This window comes from Balaenoptera physalus, assembly GCF_965194825.1.
Source record: "Balaenoptera physalus genome assembly, chromosome: 19".
NCBI classification, from domain to species: domain Eukaryota; kingdom Metazoa; phylum Chordata; class Mammalia; order Artiodactyla; family Balaenopteridae; genus Balaenoptera; species Balaenoptera physalus.
In genome coordinates, this window is record NC_138900.1 from 41,375,208 (window position 1) to 41,388,748 (window position 13,541).

At 52.5% G+C, this 13,541-nt stretch overlaps 3 protein-coding genes across 21 annotated transcripts in view; 2 read left to right on the forward strand and 1 right to left on the reverse strand.

Moving 5' to 3' along the window:
• The window catches only part of NDRG4 (NDRG family member 4), a 42,945-nt gene extending 37,155 nt beyond the window's left edge, over window positions 1–5,790 (forward strand). For 4 of the 6 annotated variants that reach the window (XM_082439507.1, XM_082439505.1, XM_082439502.1 and 1 more), the window contains 5 exons: window positions 979–1,026; window positions 1,205–1,240; window positions 1,355–1,406; window positions 2,764–2,802; window positions 3,610–5,790. In XM_082439507.1, coding sequence (XP_082295633.1) covers window positions 979–1,026; window positions 1,205–1,240; window positions 1,355–1,406; window positions 2,764–2,802; window positions 3,610–3,764 — 330 coding nt within the window. In that variant the 3' untranslated portion in view covers window positions 3,765–5,790. The remainder of the gene's footprint in view (window positions 1–978; window positions 1,027–1,204; window positions 1,241–1,354; window positions 1,407–2,763; window positions 2,803–3,609) is intronic. The other 2 variants (XM_082439506.1, XM_082439503.1) reach the window with 1 other exon arrangement.
• An 888-nt stretch (window positions 5,791–6,678) lies between these two features.
• Window positions 6,679–10,795, forward strand: SETD6 (SET domain containing 6, protein lysine methyltransferase). Of its 5 annotated transcripts, none has more exons than XM_082439497.1 (9): window positions 6,679–6,790; window positions 7,018–7,107; window positions 7,191–7,335; window positions 7,415–7,556; window positions 7,683–7,877; window positions 8,008–8,128; window positions 9,629–9,809; window positions 9,956–10,098; window positions 10,245–10,795. In XM_082439497.1, the coding sequence occupies exons 1-9, from the start codon at window positions 6,764–6,766 to the stop codon at window positions 10,548–10,550; spliced, it is 1,350 nt and encodes a 449-aa protein (XP_082295623.1). In that variant the 5' UTR covers window positions 6,679–6,763; the 3' UTR covers window positions 10,551–10,795. The 5 variants fall into 5 exon arrangements, with proteins under 5 accessions (XP_082295623.1, XP_082295625.1, XP_082295624.1 ...); XM_082439499.1 differs by having other exon boundaries at window positions 7,818–7,877; XM_082439498.1 differs by lacking the exon at window positions 8,008–8,128 and having other exon boundaries at window positions 9,562–9,809.
• A 736-nt stretch (window positions 10,796–11,531) lies between these two features.
• Window positions 11,532–13,541, reverse strand: part of CNOT1 (CCR4-NOT transcription complex subunit 1) — a 103,573-nt gene continuing 101,563 nt past the window's right edge. For all 10 annotated transcript variants that reach the window (XM_082439468.1, XM_082439476.1, XM_082439474.1 and 7 more), the window contains 2 exons: window positions 12,791–12,925; window positions 11,532–12,612 (listed from right to left, as the gene is read on the reverse strand). In XM_082439468.1, the coding sequence (XP_082295594.1) occupies window positions 12,534–12,612; window positions 12,791–12,925 (214 nt within the window). In that variant the 3' untranslated portion in view covers window positions 11,532–12,533. The remainder of the gene's footprint in view (window positions 12,613–12,790; window positions 12,926–13,541) is intronic.

A 13,541-nucleotide genomic window follows, 5' to 3' on the forward strand; every position in this document is an offset into this window, starting at 1 on the left:
TTGTGCCCTGGTGCCAGTGGGTGGCAGGGGCAAAGGGGTCACTGGCTCCTGGCCAACGGGGCCAATTCCTGACCCACCCCCGGGAAGCCTCGGGGGGACGCCGGATGGTGGGCTTCTCATCCCACTTCCCCACCATCTTGCCAGGCACCAGCGCCTGAGGCAGCCCGCATCCTTCAGGTGAGGGAGGCCTGGAGACAGGAGGGGCCTGGGGCCAGGACCAGGCCACCTGATTGCCCCACCCTACCCCTCCCTGCAGCACGGCAGCCCCTCCGCACTCTCGACCCATTTTAGGCCCAAAGACTAAGATCTCTCTTTTCTTTAAAATTGGATTCATTTGTTATGAAATAAGCAATTCATGAGCACAGCAGTGGTCCCCCTTTGACCATCACATGCATCCATTATGTTTGGGGATCATGTGTCACCTCTCCTGTTGGAACTCTGAGGGCAGGCAGCCTGGGGTGTTTCATGTCCCCCCAGAGGGTCAGGGGTCCAGGAGTGCCCAGGGAAGCCCCCAGTGTGCACCCAAACTGCGACACCCTCCGTGTGCCTGAGGGCTCCGGGGAACAGGGCTGTGGGCTGCACCTGCCGTCTTGACCCAGGCAGGGTCAGGGCTTCGGAGTCTCCTGCTGACGCTCGACCCTCCCTCACCTCTGACGCCCGACTCCTGGGGTCCCTGGTGCTTTCCCAGCCTCCCCCGCCAAGGTGACCCTGGCTCGCTGTGAGGCCGCTGCCCAGCCCCTGCCCCCAGCCCAGCAGCAGTTGTGAGTGCAGTAGAGGGTCTCAGGCCCTCAGGGGGCTGCTTCCTGATCCCCAGGGCCTTGGCCTTGCCAAGGTGCCTATGTCTGCCCCCTGCATTCCTTCCCTCACCTGTAGAGCCTCGCAGCTCTGGGGATAGACCCTCCCTTAGCATCCGGGGCAGGGGGGACGCCTGATAGCCCTCGGCGCCTCACTCTGCTGAAGCCTGTTCCTTGTCCCCAGGTCGAGTGCAACTCCAAACTGGATCCAACCACCACGACCTTCCTGAAGGTGAGGCCCTCCTCCCCACCCTGGGCCCAGCCACAGGGAGGGGCCTGCCTGGGGTCCCAGCCAAGGGGGGAGCAGGACGGTGTGTCTGGTCAGGGGAGCCTGTCCAGGTGTGCAAGGGACAGGCAAGGTGTGGTGTGAGGTGGCCCCTGCTCAGCTCACCACCCTCTCTCCCCTGCAGATGGCAGATTCCGGGGGGCTCCCCCAGGTCACACAGGTGAGACTCTTGGCCCTCCCTCCATCCCTTACCTGGCCAGGGGTTGGGGAAGCCTCCCCTCTCCCTGAATCCCAGGCAGCCAAACAAAGCATGTACCTGTCCCTCGTCCTGCAGCCCGGGAAGCTGACTGAAGCCTTCAAATACTTCCTGCAAGGCATGGGCTACAGTAAGTATACCTCCACCCCGCCCTGCCCTAGAGACTGGGGGGCAGGCAGCAAGTTGGGGCTGACGCTGTGCCTGGGGGCCTCCAGGGCATCTCCACCTAGGTTGTAATTTGATTGTCCCAGGCCAGGCCCTGCCCTTGGGGAGGCTTTGGGGCACTGTTCTCCTGACAGGGCTGGGCCTTTTGGGGTGGGGGACTCTTCTCCCAGCCCTGGGGAGCAGGGCCTGGGGCTGAGTCCTGCCTGGGAAGCCTGCCTAGAGGTGGGTCACCCACCCCACCCAGCGCCTGTTGGGCCTACAGCACCTGAGAAGGGCTGAGAAGATGCCAGATGGTACCAGGGGCATCAGAGGAGTGGACTTGGAGTCTGGGGACTGGGGAAGGCATGTGAGGCCATCTGGGTGTTAGGAGAGCTGAGGCAGCCAAACTGGGGGTGACATATCTGAAGACCCCGAGGAAAGAGGGGTGGAACTGGCTCCCTGCCCGCCCCCGACTTCCCCTCGTGCGGGAGTGAGACACTGCTCGTGAGCGCCACCAGTGCACATGCCCCCTTGGTGACACACGTGTATCTCCTCAGTTCCTTCCATCTCCCCCTTGTGCCTGGCTCTCCTCCTGGAAGCAAACTTCCTCTGCCCGAATTTTTCTTTGCCCCAGACCTCAGCCTCTGGAGCTTGTGCCTTCTGGGGAGGACAGGCCTGTGGGGGAAGGCTGGGGGGCCAGCCAGGAACAGAACTCCACCCCCCGCCCCGAGGGGACCGGGACCCCCTGCCAGCCTGTCTGGAGAAGTAGGGCAGCAAGAGGCCAAGACCCACAGTGAGACCCAGCAAGGGCTCTGAGGCTGGGCGCTGAGCCCAGGAAGTGCCTGGCGGACACTGCTGGGATGGGTGGGTGAGCAGTACTTGTCACGGGGCTGGGACCCGTTCTCAGGGTCCTGGGACAAATACCACCAGGCAGCCCAAGAGCTGGGAAGGATTTGGGAGGTCATACAGGTCTCCCGCATTCTGTCCACGGGGAGAGTGACCCCCAGCAGAATGGTGAGGGTGCTGGGACTAGGTTATAGGCCCTAAAGGCTTTGTGGGGGTGAGCCCCCAGTGCCGCAGCCCAGGCTGGAGAATCGGGGGGTGAGACGAGTACCCCACCCTGCTCTCCCGACTCCTAGGGCCAGACTGACATCAGTCAGTGCTGTGGTTCCTTCTGTGGCCGCTGCTTCGGTGGGTGGGCAGGAGTGGGCTTCCTGAGCCTCTGGCCCTGCCCCCAGCCTGCTCTGTGCCTTCCTCTCCTCTCCCCTCACCTCGCCGGGCCTCCTCTTCACCCATGTTCTGTCTCCCCACCCCTGCCCCTCTGGCTCTGTCTTCTCTCTTAGTTGCATACTTGAAGGACCGAAGGCTGAGTGGAGGAGCAGGTAGCCCCGCACCCCCTTCCCTAATGCATGGACCGCCGCCGTCCTGCCCCCCCACTCCCCCCCCACCGCCAGGAGCCCCTGCGCCTTCCTCTGTGCAGTGCTGCAGCCAGGCCGCATCTTGCCATGGGAACTTCTTGTGCCCTGCTCTTCCGTGGGCTCTGTCCCATTTAGGGCTCCAGGTTGGCTAGGTTTTAGATCAGCCTTGCTTCTAGGTTGCCATGGGCCCTGTGGCTTCCAGAACTCTGGCAGTTGGAACCAGAACTTCTCAGAGGTGTCGGCCCTGGGGTCAGGGGCAAGCCATGCCTGAGCTGGACAGGTGGCTAGTTGAGGTCAGGAAGGTAGAATTTGCTCCCTGCAAGTCTTGCTTGTGAAACTCTGAATAAGGGCAGAAACAGGATTTAGGGCAGTCTGGGGCCATCACACCTTGCCCTTCTTTACAGAACTGGTCTCCTTCCCCCTGCCCCATCATCCTCTTGAGGGAGGCCGAGCTGGAAATAATGTCCCATCCTTGCCCCAGCTCAAGGACACCCGGTCAGCTGCCACCCCGTTTTGGCCACAGCTCTGGCCAGCTCTTGTGAGGAGGGTCCTGCCGGCCTCTGTGGCCCCCGCGCCCCTTTGGCTCACTTCCTGTCGCTGGCGTTGCATGCCTGGGGCTTGACAGAGCAAATGTAGAGCCCTGGCTTGGGATGAGCCTTCGTCGGAAGAACGGGTCTCGCTGGCCGCTTTGCTTGCGTAAATCCTTCTCCTGCCTGCCTGCGCCCGGCCCCGCCTGCTGGTCCTCACCCCCGGTGCCCTCTCTGTCTGCAGTGCCCTCGGCCAGCATGACCCGTCTCGCCCGCTCTCGAACCTCGTCCCTCACCAGCGCCAGCTCGGTGGACGGCAGCCGCCCGCAGGCCTGCACCCACTCAGAGAGCAGTGAGGGGCTGGGCCAGGTCAACCACACCATGGAGGTGTCCTGTTGAAGCCCTTGGTCCCACGAAGATGCTCACCTGCCCCCCAACCTGCATCGACGTCCCACTGCCATCCTTGCGCAGCTCATTTCCCCTTTAGTTTATTTTTGCGAGGGCGAAGGGGAGGAAATGGGGTTACTTTTCTTTTGTTTAAAAAGATGAGGGGATCCGTCCTAGATGCTGCAGTGGAACAGTCTCCAGATGGTTTGAGGGGCTCACTCCTCCCCTACCCCACCCCCTCCCTCACCTCGTTAACTTGGCTGACTTAGACCCTCTCTTCCAGTTCCCCAAGGCCCAGGCACAGTCAGGGCAGGGTTCCAGGGAAGAAGGAGATTAGCTAAGGAAAGACTTTGAGTCCATCTCTGGTCAGGATCCAGGATAATATCCTGGATTAAAGAAAGCATGGGTTGACCCCCTCAGGCAGGCAGGTTTGAAGGTGCGATGGGGTTTTGCGGTGGTAGGTGCTGGGACAGCAGGAACACAGGGTCCAGCTCAGGCACTGGCATGAGAACCAGGAGACAGCAGCAGGGAGCACTCAGAGGCAGGAGCCCTGGAGCTCTGCAGGCCCCTTTCCCACCCCTGAGCCCCACCATCAAGCACATCTGTTTCTGACTTTAGCACCCATGACAATCATCTGAACAGTAGCCACAAGGGGGCGCTTCTACCAGACAGCAGTTTTTCTGGTGCTCTCTGGGTGGGCCTGGTGCTGTAGGGCCAGGCAGGTAGGGGCTGAAAGGGGTTTCTCTGCCCAAGGAAGACAGAACACAGAGGACCTTGAGGGCAGGAACCCCACAGACTGTCCCTTCCAGCCCACAGTCTGCCACCTCCTGGCCCTGCCCCGTTTCTGAGCCAAGGCCCTGAGGCAGAAAGTCACCTGGTCCTCTGCCTCTAGGGAGCTGACTAGGGCTGAGGTTAAAGGCTGGGATAGCCTTTGAGTGTTGGGTACGCTTCTGAGAACTTCGTGGTGACTGCCTTTGGAAGCCAGCAGGCAGTGTTGGCTCAGAGTTCCTATAGAGTTCCCCCAGAGACCCCCTTTTCACCCCTAGGTTCCATGGAGGACAACTTAATCAGCAGCAGCATGGCCAAGGCCACTAGAAACATTTCTAGGGAGACTTCTAGTCAAGCTATGCCAATGTTTCACATAGGCATCACTAAGAGAGTTCATTTGGAGAAAACTGGCCCAAATTAGCAGGACTTGGCAGTCCCAAATCATCATGTTAGCCAGTTGGAGTAGGCTCAGGCTGGGGCTTGCTGGGTCCTGGGGTGGGAGGTGACGTTTCCTGAAGTGAACAAGGGCCAGGCAGAGGAGAAAGGCTCCCCCCACACACCCCAGCCCCTTCCAGCCAGCTGAAGCCCAGGGCTGTGCCATATACTTCCTGTTCATCCACCTTACTGGGTAGAATCTCCTGGCCCAGGAACCAGAAGCCATTTGTCTCTGAGCCTAAATCAGTTGCCACAAGCCCCCAAATGAGTAAAAAAGAGAAGAGGAGAGAGCAATGAAAAATGCAGGGCTGTGGAGGGTAGGTGGGTGGGTGTGGGGCTGAGGGGACACCTGCATCCACATTTCCTCGGCACACATCACCCCTTTCTGTCATCTTAAGCCATTATAGAGCCCAGTGGAGTGTTAGTCTGTTAGTTCTATTCACTCACGTGCTTCCTTTGAATATAGAATGTGACTGTTTGAAAAGCTGGTAGAATTAATCCCTCTTACTGTAGATAGCGCTGTGAATCTTGGATTTTTTTTCCGTGTTCTTTCAGATGAGATCTATAAATATCTATACATTATATATATATATATGTATATTGGGTACTCCGGCGTGTGGCTTTCCATCGGAGGTTGTGTCTTCTTTGGTCAAAGTGAACTATTAATGGAATTTGTTATTTTCTTCTCTGTACAAAGTGAAGAGCCTACTTTTGTGTATTCTGGTGCCTGATGTCATGAGACTTTGAGATGACAAAATGTAAAACAAAAACCCTTGTCAACGTAGAAAGAGTTAACTGTGCTGAAAAACTAATAAAGAAACTAAGAAGAATTTGAGTATGGTGATGCCATGCCCATCATGAGAAGCTTTGGTAGAGACAGAATGTTTAAGTTCGTGAGGCTGGTGCTTCTTGGGTTTGTTTAGGTGGGGTTGACCGTTCAGAGTGAAGACAGGCATTTCCATCTATCTCTGTATTTCCATATCTTGTCACATTATCTTACCAGTCCTTACATTAATTCCATAGGGTAGATACTAATTATCTTAGTTTCACAGTTGAGGAAACTGAATTTGCCCTAATAAGAGGCCAAGCTGGGAGGTGGCCTTAACAGTATTTGACTTCAAAACCCAGACCTGTAACCTCTATATTCGCCGCCTCATTTTCTTAAATTTAACGGCATGCTATTTCCCCATGTTTAACCACCATTTCTGATTCATTTACTCAGCCATTTATCCAATAAATAGATATTGAGTTCCTGCTGTGTGTCAGCAACTAAAGAAGCAAGTAAATAAAAATAAGCCCCTCCATGTGCTACGCAGAAGATGAAAAACTGAGCGGGTCTATTCTATCAATAGTTCTGGGAGCCCTGACCACACCACTCCGAAACACGTGCACAAACTGCTCTAATTGCGCTCCCAGCCGGCCTCCCGCGAGGCCTTCCCTTCTTATCCAGAAACGGGATTTTGCACTTCAACTGGACTTCTACCCCGAGGGGTTTCAGCTGTCACAGACCAAGACTGGGAAGGGTTGTGCCTGGCTCAGACCAGGCTCAAGGCGGCAAGGGAACACATCTTCCTGCACCCGGCGGCACGTTTTCTAAACCCAAGTGGGGAGACCCGGCCTCAAGGATGTTCTCAGCAGGGGTCGTACGACCAGGTGCAAACCCCCACTCGTCTTCCGCGTGGAAGTCGAAACGGACGTCACGTGGTCCCGGGGCGGGAACATAGGCCCCGCCTCTGAGAGTCCTGCCCCCGGACGCCGGAAGCGCCTGCGCGGGGCTGCGGAGTCGCGGGGCTGCGCGCCCTTGGACCATGGCGACCCAGGCGAAGCGCCGGCGGGTGAGTTGTGGCGACAGACGCAGGCGCACCCCTCTCCGCCGCGCCTCGCCGCTCCCCAGTCCGCGGCGCCGTCCCGCACGCGGCTGCGCGCCCTGCCGCGGGTCATTTGCCGCGCTCCACATCCCCTCCCCCAACCCCGGCCTTTCCTCCGCGCGCGCGCCGCCGTCTTCTCCGCCCCCAGCGAGCTCTTCCGGGCGGGGCAACGCCACTGCGCTTGCTTATCTCAGGTGGCAGGGCTTGCGGACAGCGAGGACCCGGCCCCGGTGGCCGGCTTCCTGAGCTGGTGCCGGCGGGTGGGACTGGAGCTGAGTCCCAAGGTGAGTGGGGGGGGCGGGGTGGAGGCTGGCGCGGCGGGGAAGCGGACGCGGTCTAGCTCTGACCGGCCGCTCTCCCTGCTCAGGTGGCGGTGAGCCGGCAGGGCACGGTGGCCGGCTACGGCATGGTGGCCCGGGAGAGCGTGCAGCCCGGGGAGCTGCTGTTCGCGGTGCCGCGGGCCGCACTCCTGTCGCAGCACACCTGCTCAATCAGCGGCCTGCTGGAGCGAGGTGGGCACGCCGGCGGGGGTGGGACGCCGAGGCGGGCCTGCGGGACCGGCCGGGGCCCTAACCTCTTTGTCTCCCTCAGAGCGAGGCGCGCTGCAGAGCCAGTCGGGATGGGTGCCGCTGCTGCTGGCGCTGCTCCACGAGCTGCAGGCCCCGGCCTCGCCCTGGAGCCCCTACTTTGCGCTGTGGCCCGAGCTGGGCCGCTTGGAGCACCCCATGTTCTGGTGAGAGCCGTAGGAGGGGCAGCACCGTAGGTAGCCTGGCTCGAACCGCCCTGCCCTTGGGACACGGCTCCCAAGCGCTAGTCCCGGTAGGTGGTGTGAAGAACCTGGGTGGGGGTGTCACTGCAGGCCAGAGGAGGAGCGCCGGCGATTGCTGCAGGGCACCGGCGTACCCGAGGCTGTGGAGAAGGATTTGGCCAGCATCCGCAGCGAGTATTATTCCATCGTGCTGCCCTTCATGGAAGCCCACCCCGATCTTTTCAGCCCCAGGGTGCGCTCTCTGGAACTCTACCGCCAGCTCGTGGCTCTTGTGATGGCCTACAGGTCAGTGAGCGGAGCCTTAAAAAGGACCCTTTTTTTAGAACTTTGTTGAGGGACCAGAAGGGAAAGAACAGTGAACCCCCACTCGCTTCTCACCCTGCACTGGGCTTTAGCAAAGTTCTCTCTGTGGCAGCTTTCAGGAACCACTGGAGGAAGAGGAGGATGAAAAGGAGCCAAACTCCCCTTTGATGGTGCCTGCTGCAGACGTACTAAACCACTTAGCCAATCACAATGCCAATCTAGAATACTCTCCAGTGAGTGGATCTCTCCCAGTTCTTGTTCTTATGTGCATTGATGATTGGGCATTTGATTCAAACCGGTGTGTCACTTATGGTGGCCTGGCAGTTGAGCTAAACAGGCTCCATTCTCCTCATACTAAAAATGTGTAGGTGGAATTAGCTCCTCCTCTGTGTACTTTGCATATTCCACTGAAATCGTCTGAACATAAAACATCTCAAAACCTTCCAAGAAAGCTGGGGTTAATCCTCTGATAAACCTTGCACCCTCACTGATTTGGTTCTATAGGTTGGTTGGTCTGTGCGGTGCCAGTGAGCCAAGATTGTTTCCGGGCCCTGTGGACAGCAATCTGGAAGAGCCATAGTGTCAATACTTTTCAGAAGAGGGGATGTTCTTAAGACCGGTTTAAGATGATACCAAGGCTGTGTTTATATCAATTCTATTTGCTAAGTGGAAAGTTGCAAAAAAAGATCTAAGTCTATGGAATTAAAAATTAGGAAATGGCTGTTTAAAATAAAATTTATTTTTGGCTGTGTTGGGTCTGTTGCTGCATGCAGGTTTTCTCTAGTTGCAGCACGCGAGGGGCTACTGTTCGTTGTGGTGTGTGGGCGTCTCATTGCGGAGGACGGGCTCTAGGCACACAGGCTCAGTAGTTGTGGCTCACAGGCTCTAGGGCGCAGGCTCAGTAGTTGTGGCACGCAGGCTCAGTAGTTGTGGCTCGCGGGCTCTAGAGCGCAGGCTCAGTAGTTGTGGTGCACGGGCTTAGTTGCTCCGTGGTATGTAGGATCTTCCTGGACCAGGGATCGAACCCGTGTCCCCTGCATTGGCAGGCGGATTCTTAACCACTGTGCCACCAGGGAAGTCCCTGGCTATTACTTTTAAAAGGTTGTGTCCATTTGCTGTTCCTACTTTGATCTGGGTGTTTCGGTTTTTGGTTTTGTTTGTTTTTTGCCACACTGTGCAGAGCCTAGTTCCCCACCCAGGGATTGAACCTGGGCCCCAGAAGTCTTAACCACTGGACTGCAGGAAGTCCCTAATTCTTCATTTTTGTAAAGCTAGCAACTTTTTTTTTTGGTTGTTGGGTCTTAGTTGTGTCACGCGGCCTCTTTGTTGCTGTGCACAGGCTTCTCTCTAGTTGTGGTGTGTAGGCTTAGCTGTCCCGTGGCATGTGGGATCTTAGTTCCCTCACCAGGGATCAAACCTGCGTCCCCTTCATTGGAAGGCGGATTCTTAACCACTGGACCACCAGAGAAGTCCCCAAAGCTAGCAACTTTTTAAGTGTTTGTGAGATGGATGACTGAGCAGAGATTACCTACTAAACCATTGGGATGACCTCTGACCTTTGTAAGCCTCACCACTTTTATTCTACAGTACAGGATCTTAACAAGAACAAAAGGTAGACTGTTGGTAGGTACAGCGTCAGTCCCATCACTGAACTGTACCCTCCTAGGAGGGAAGTAATCTTCATGAGGCTGGCCTGGGAAGGGCCTGGCCCCAGCTTCTCCCTTCCACCCCAGAATTGTCTTCGGATGGTGGCCACTCAGCCCATTCCTAAAGGCCATGAGATTTTCAACACTTACGGGCAAATGGCTAACTGGCAGTTGATTCACATGTATGGTTTTGCTGAACCATATCCTGACAACACGGATGACACGGCTGACATTCAGATGGTGACGGTTCGTGAAGCAGCGTTACAGGGTGAGTGATTAAACCTTGGACACTGGTGTTATGTCTCCATCCCTGCCCCAGGTGCTCTGCCAATAGTAGTTGCTCCCTTTTTGTAGACTAAGGAGAAATGAGCTCTTGGGTATACTGACTTTCACACCAGTACTTTCTGTCTACAGGAACAAAAGTTGAAGCTGAAAGGCTCCTACTGTATGAACGCTGGGATTTCTTATGCAAACTGGAGATGGTAGGGGAAGAGGGAGCCTTTGTGATTGGGTGGGAGGAGGTGCTGACAGAAGAGGAACTGGCCATGACACTCAAGGTAAATTGCTCAAAATAAGTATTTAGATCTAGGTGCGAGGAAAGGTGGCATGGATGGAGAGGACACTTAAATGCTGTCAGGATAGGTTGGCTTCTCTAAATCAATTTTGGAAATATGCAAGTAAAGGGCCCCATGGTTGCTTCTAGGTACTGTGCATGCCTGCTGAGGAGTTCAGAGAATTTAAAGACCAGGATGGATGGGGAGATGATAAAAGGGAAGAGGACAGCCTGACAATCACAAATATCCCCAAACTCAAAGCATCATGGAGACAGCTTCTTCGGGACAGCGTTTTGTTGACCCTGCAAACCTATGCCACAGACTTAAAAGCTGAGCAAGATTTACTCAGTAATAAGGAGGTCTACGCCACACTCAGCTGGAGGGAACAGCAAGCCTTACAGGTTCGTTATGGTCAGAAGATGATCTTACACCAATTGTTGGAACTGACAAATTAGCAGGTTCCCTTTTTCCTGAAGGAATGTCCAGAAGAAGAACTTTCTGCTAAGCTGGTACGCACTGATGCTTGAAAAGAAGGATAATTTGGACCTTTTGTTTTGCATTTCATACTAAATACCAAAAGGAAAAGTAGCAAAACTGTTGTCTAGGATGAATTCCAAGGTAAGAGTGACATGCTGAAGGAAACAGTAGACGTGGCAACTGCTGCTTATTGTTATGAACACTAATAAATTTTATAGCTGTTTGGTTCTCAGTATGATCCAAAGTTAGCAGAAATGTGATGATAGTGATGATACATGTTGTTGTAGTCTGGCATTTAACAACATGGACTTACTTTGAAAGTAGACCTGGTTCAAATCCAGGTCTATTTTGAACAAGTCACTTTCCCTTTTTTAACAACTGTTTCCTGTTGGAGGATTTAATAAGCTGTGTCACTGGGACTCTGAGCAATTGTTTGTTTAAATTCCTTAAGCAGCCTAGATGGCACAACTCACCCTTAAGACACCAATGACATTCAAGTCCCCATGTAAGATTTCTACTATTTAATCTTGAACCTCTTTGTCCTCTCTGGCCATAAAACTTGACAGTCATGAAAGGTAAGGTATATATTAGATAAAAGTTTTAAATATATACCTACTCCTTTTAAAAATTATATCTAACATTGTAAAGCAATTATACTCCAATAAAGATGTTAAAAAAATATATTGAAACACCATGAGGGTAAAGGATGTTTTTAAATGGGCATTTTGAAATTGTTTAATCATAGAAACCTGCTCCAATAATTTTTCACTGTTGGAAAGGAAAAGGAAAACAACACTACACAAAAATCACTTCCTTGTTTGTTTAAAGATGCCAAACTGGTAGTAGGAAAACCTACCATTCAGCAAAAGTTGGTGTGCCCCAATGGGAAGGCTGGGTGGTCCACTTTCCTCCTCACCACCAGCACTGGCCGCTACTGAGAAAGGCACAGTGGACTCGTGTGTGTGTCATGACTTTAATGTTTGACTACAGTATGCATACACATACAAGAAGTAGGGAAGCTAAAGCCCAGGAACTAGGAAGGCTACAAAATACAACACATGGACCAATACATTTACAAAACATTCAAAATCCTTACAAAAGGGGCTGTATTGGTCCTTTTGACTTTGTTGTTGTTCAGCTTAGTCTGTATGGCCATTCATTGGGATAATGGGGAAGGGCAATTCAGAATACTTGGTTCCTTTCCGCACAGTTTACAAGTTATCAGGAGAGAGATGGGGGAACTTTAGGCCTGGTTTGGCTTCCTTTTATAAAAAGAAGTGTCTCACAGGGCCCAAGGGGATGTGTTCTCCAGCAGAAAAGAGAAAATGATGCTCTGCCAGCAGCCAGCTTTAGATTTGGGGAAGAGACAAAATAAAAATCCACGGGATCTCAACTGTGAACTCTTCCCATGTTTCCTGGCATACCACATTCTACACATCCACATTTTTTCACAACTTTGTGATTTTCAAGGTCCCCATCCATATTTTAAAAAAATAAGTCACATAGTATTTAAACTGGCTTTCCTGCTATTGTTTGGGACACCAGGAATGTCAGATGACACGGAGCTATGCCCACCCCCCCCTCAACAAGTGCATGGCATCATCAGCCTCCTCGATTTATAAGCTGGGAAGTAGGTACCACCAGTTTATCTACTTGCCGTGGACACATTTTGCACAAACCCAAGAAGTTCCAGACAAAGGTTTTCTCTTTCATATATTTACACAAGTTCAAAATGATATTCACAGCATCTTCTAAATGTTGGCCAGGAGTCAAAAAAATGCATTTAAATTTGGAACGTGTCCACATAGACAGGAAGCTGACCCAAACAGTAATTGGGTCAGATACCCGAGACCAAAGGGCCGGAAAAGTCAGGAAGAGCTGAAAGGATCTTCAGCCAGTTTATGAACTTGGTACAGTGGGACCTCCAGGCTGACAAATTTACAACAGAGATGTGGTTCCATCTAACTGGCACCTGTCCCTTCCATTACTTGCTGAGCCTGCTTTTGTCCCATGCAGCACTGTGCGACAGACTGGAATAACCTGAAGAATGGAGACAGTTACAAGTTTGTGAGAAAACTTCAGGCCTGACTAAAACCTTGCATCTCATTAATTTTGGTTACTATGGCCTTCTTAATCACCCACCCAAGCTGGAGCCATCATATGATTCTCATTCTTCTGTCTTAAGAATGGAACAATTTAAAAATTACTTTTAACTCACTTTTCAATTTCTGGGGCACAGTGTACAAACTCATGGTTCCAGAACTTAAACGCTGGATTTTTAATCAGCTCAATGAAGGTAATAAGAAGACCCCAAGGATGTGGCCTATTTACAATCAACCGTTCCAAAAGAACCCTGGAGAAGGGAAGACAAAGTCAGTCAATGCACAGAGAAACATACAAATTCATGACCACTTCTCCATTTGTCTTTTTTCCTAACACTTTTTCCCTGATTATTACACTACATGCAAAAGTTGTTAGCTTTACAAAAGGCAGGTGGATTAAGTCTTTTCTATAGAATGGTTAAATGCAGGTAGATTCTAGAATTACATAACAAACATGGGTTTGAATCCCTCCTCTTCCCATTACTGAGCCTAGAAGACTAAGTTAAGGTAAAGGATAATAGATTACACAACACAGAGAAGATAATCACTTAAAGAATACATACTCAATGAAAGTAAATAGGAAATAAGAATTTTACTACTAGTAGTACATCTGTAAATTGGGTGGGATAATTCTTCACATCCTTTGATCTAACCGATTGTACTTCTAAATTTACCCTAAGGATGTAATAAAGCACAAGAACAAAGATTTAAGTTAGAGGAAGTTCACTAAAGCTTTATATAGTCCACAAAATAGGACTTTTACCATCTAAACATCTAATAATAAAACACTAGTTAATTTTTAGTATATAAACCTAAGGAATACTAATACTCAGAAACTACTATTAGGTGGAGGGGCAAGTTTAACAA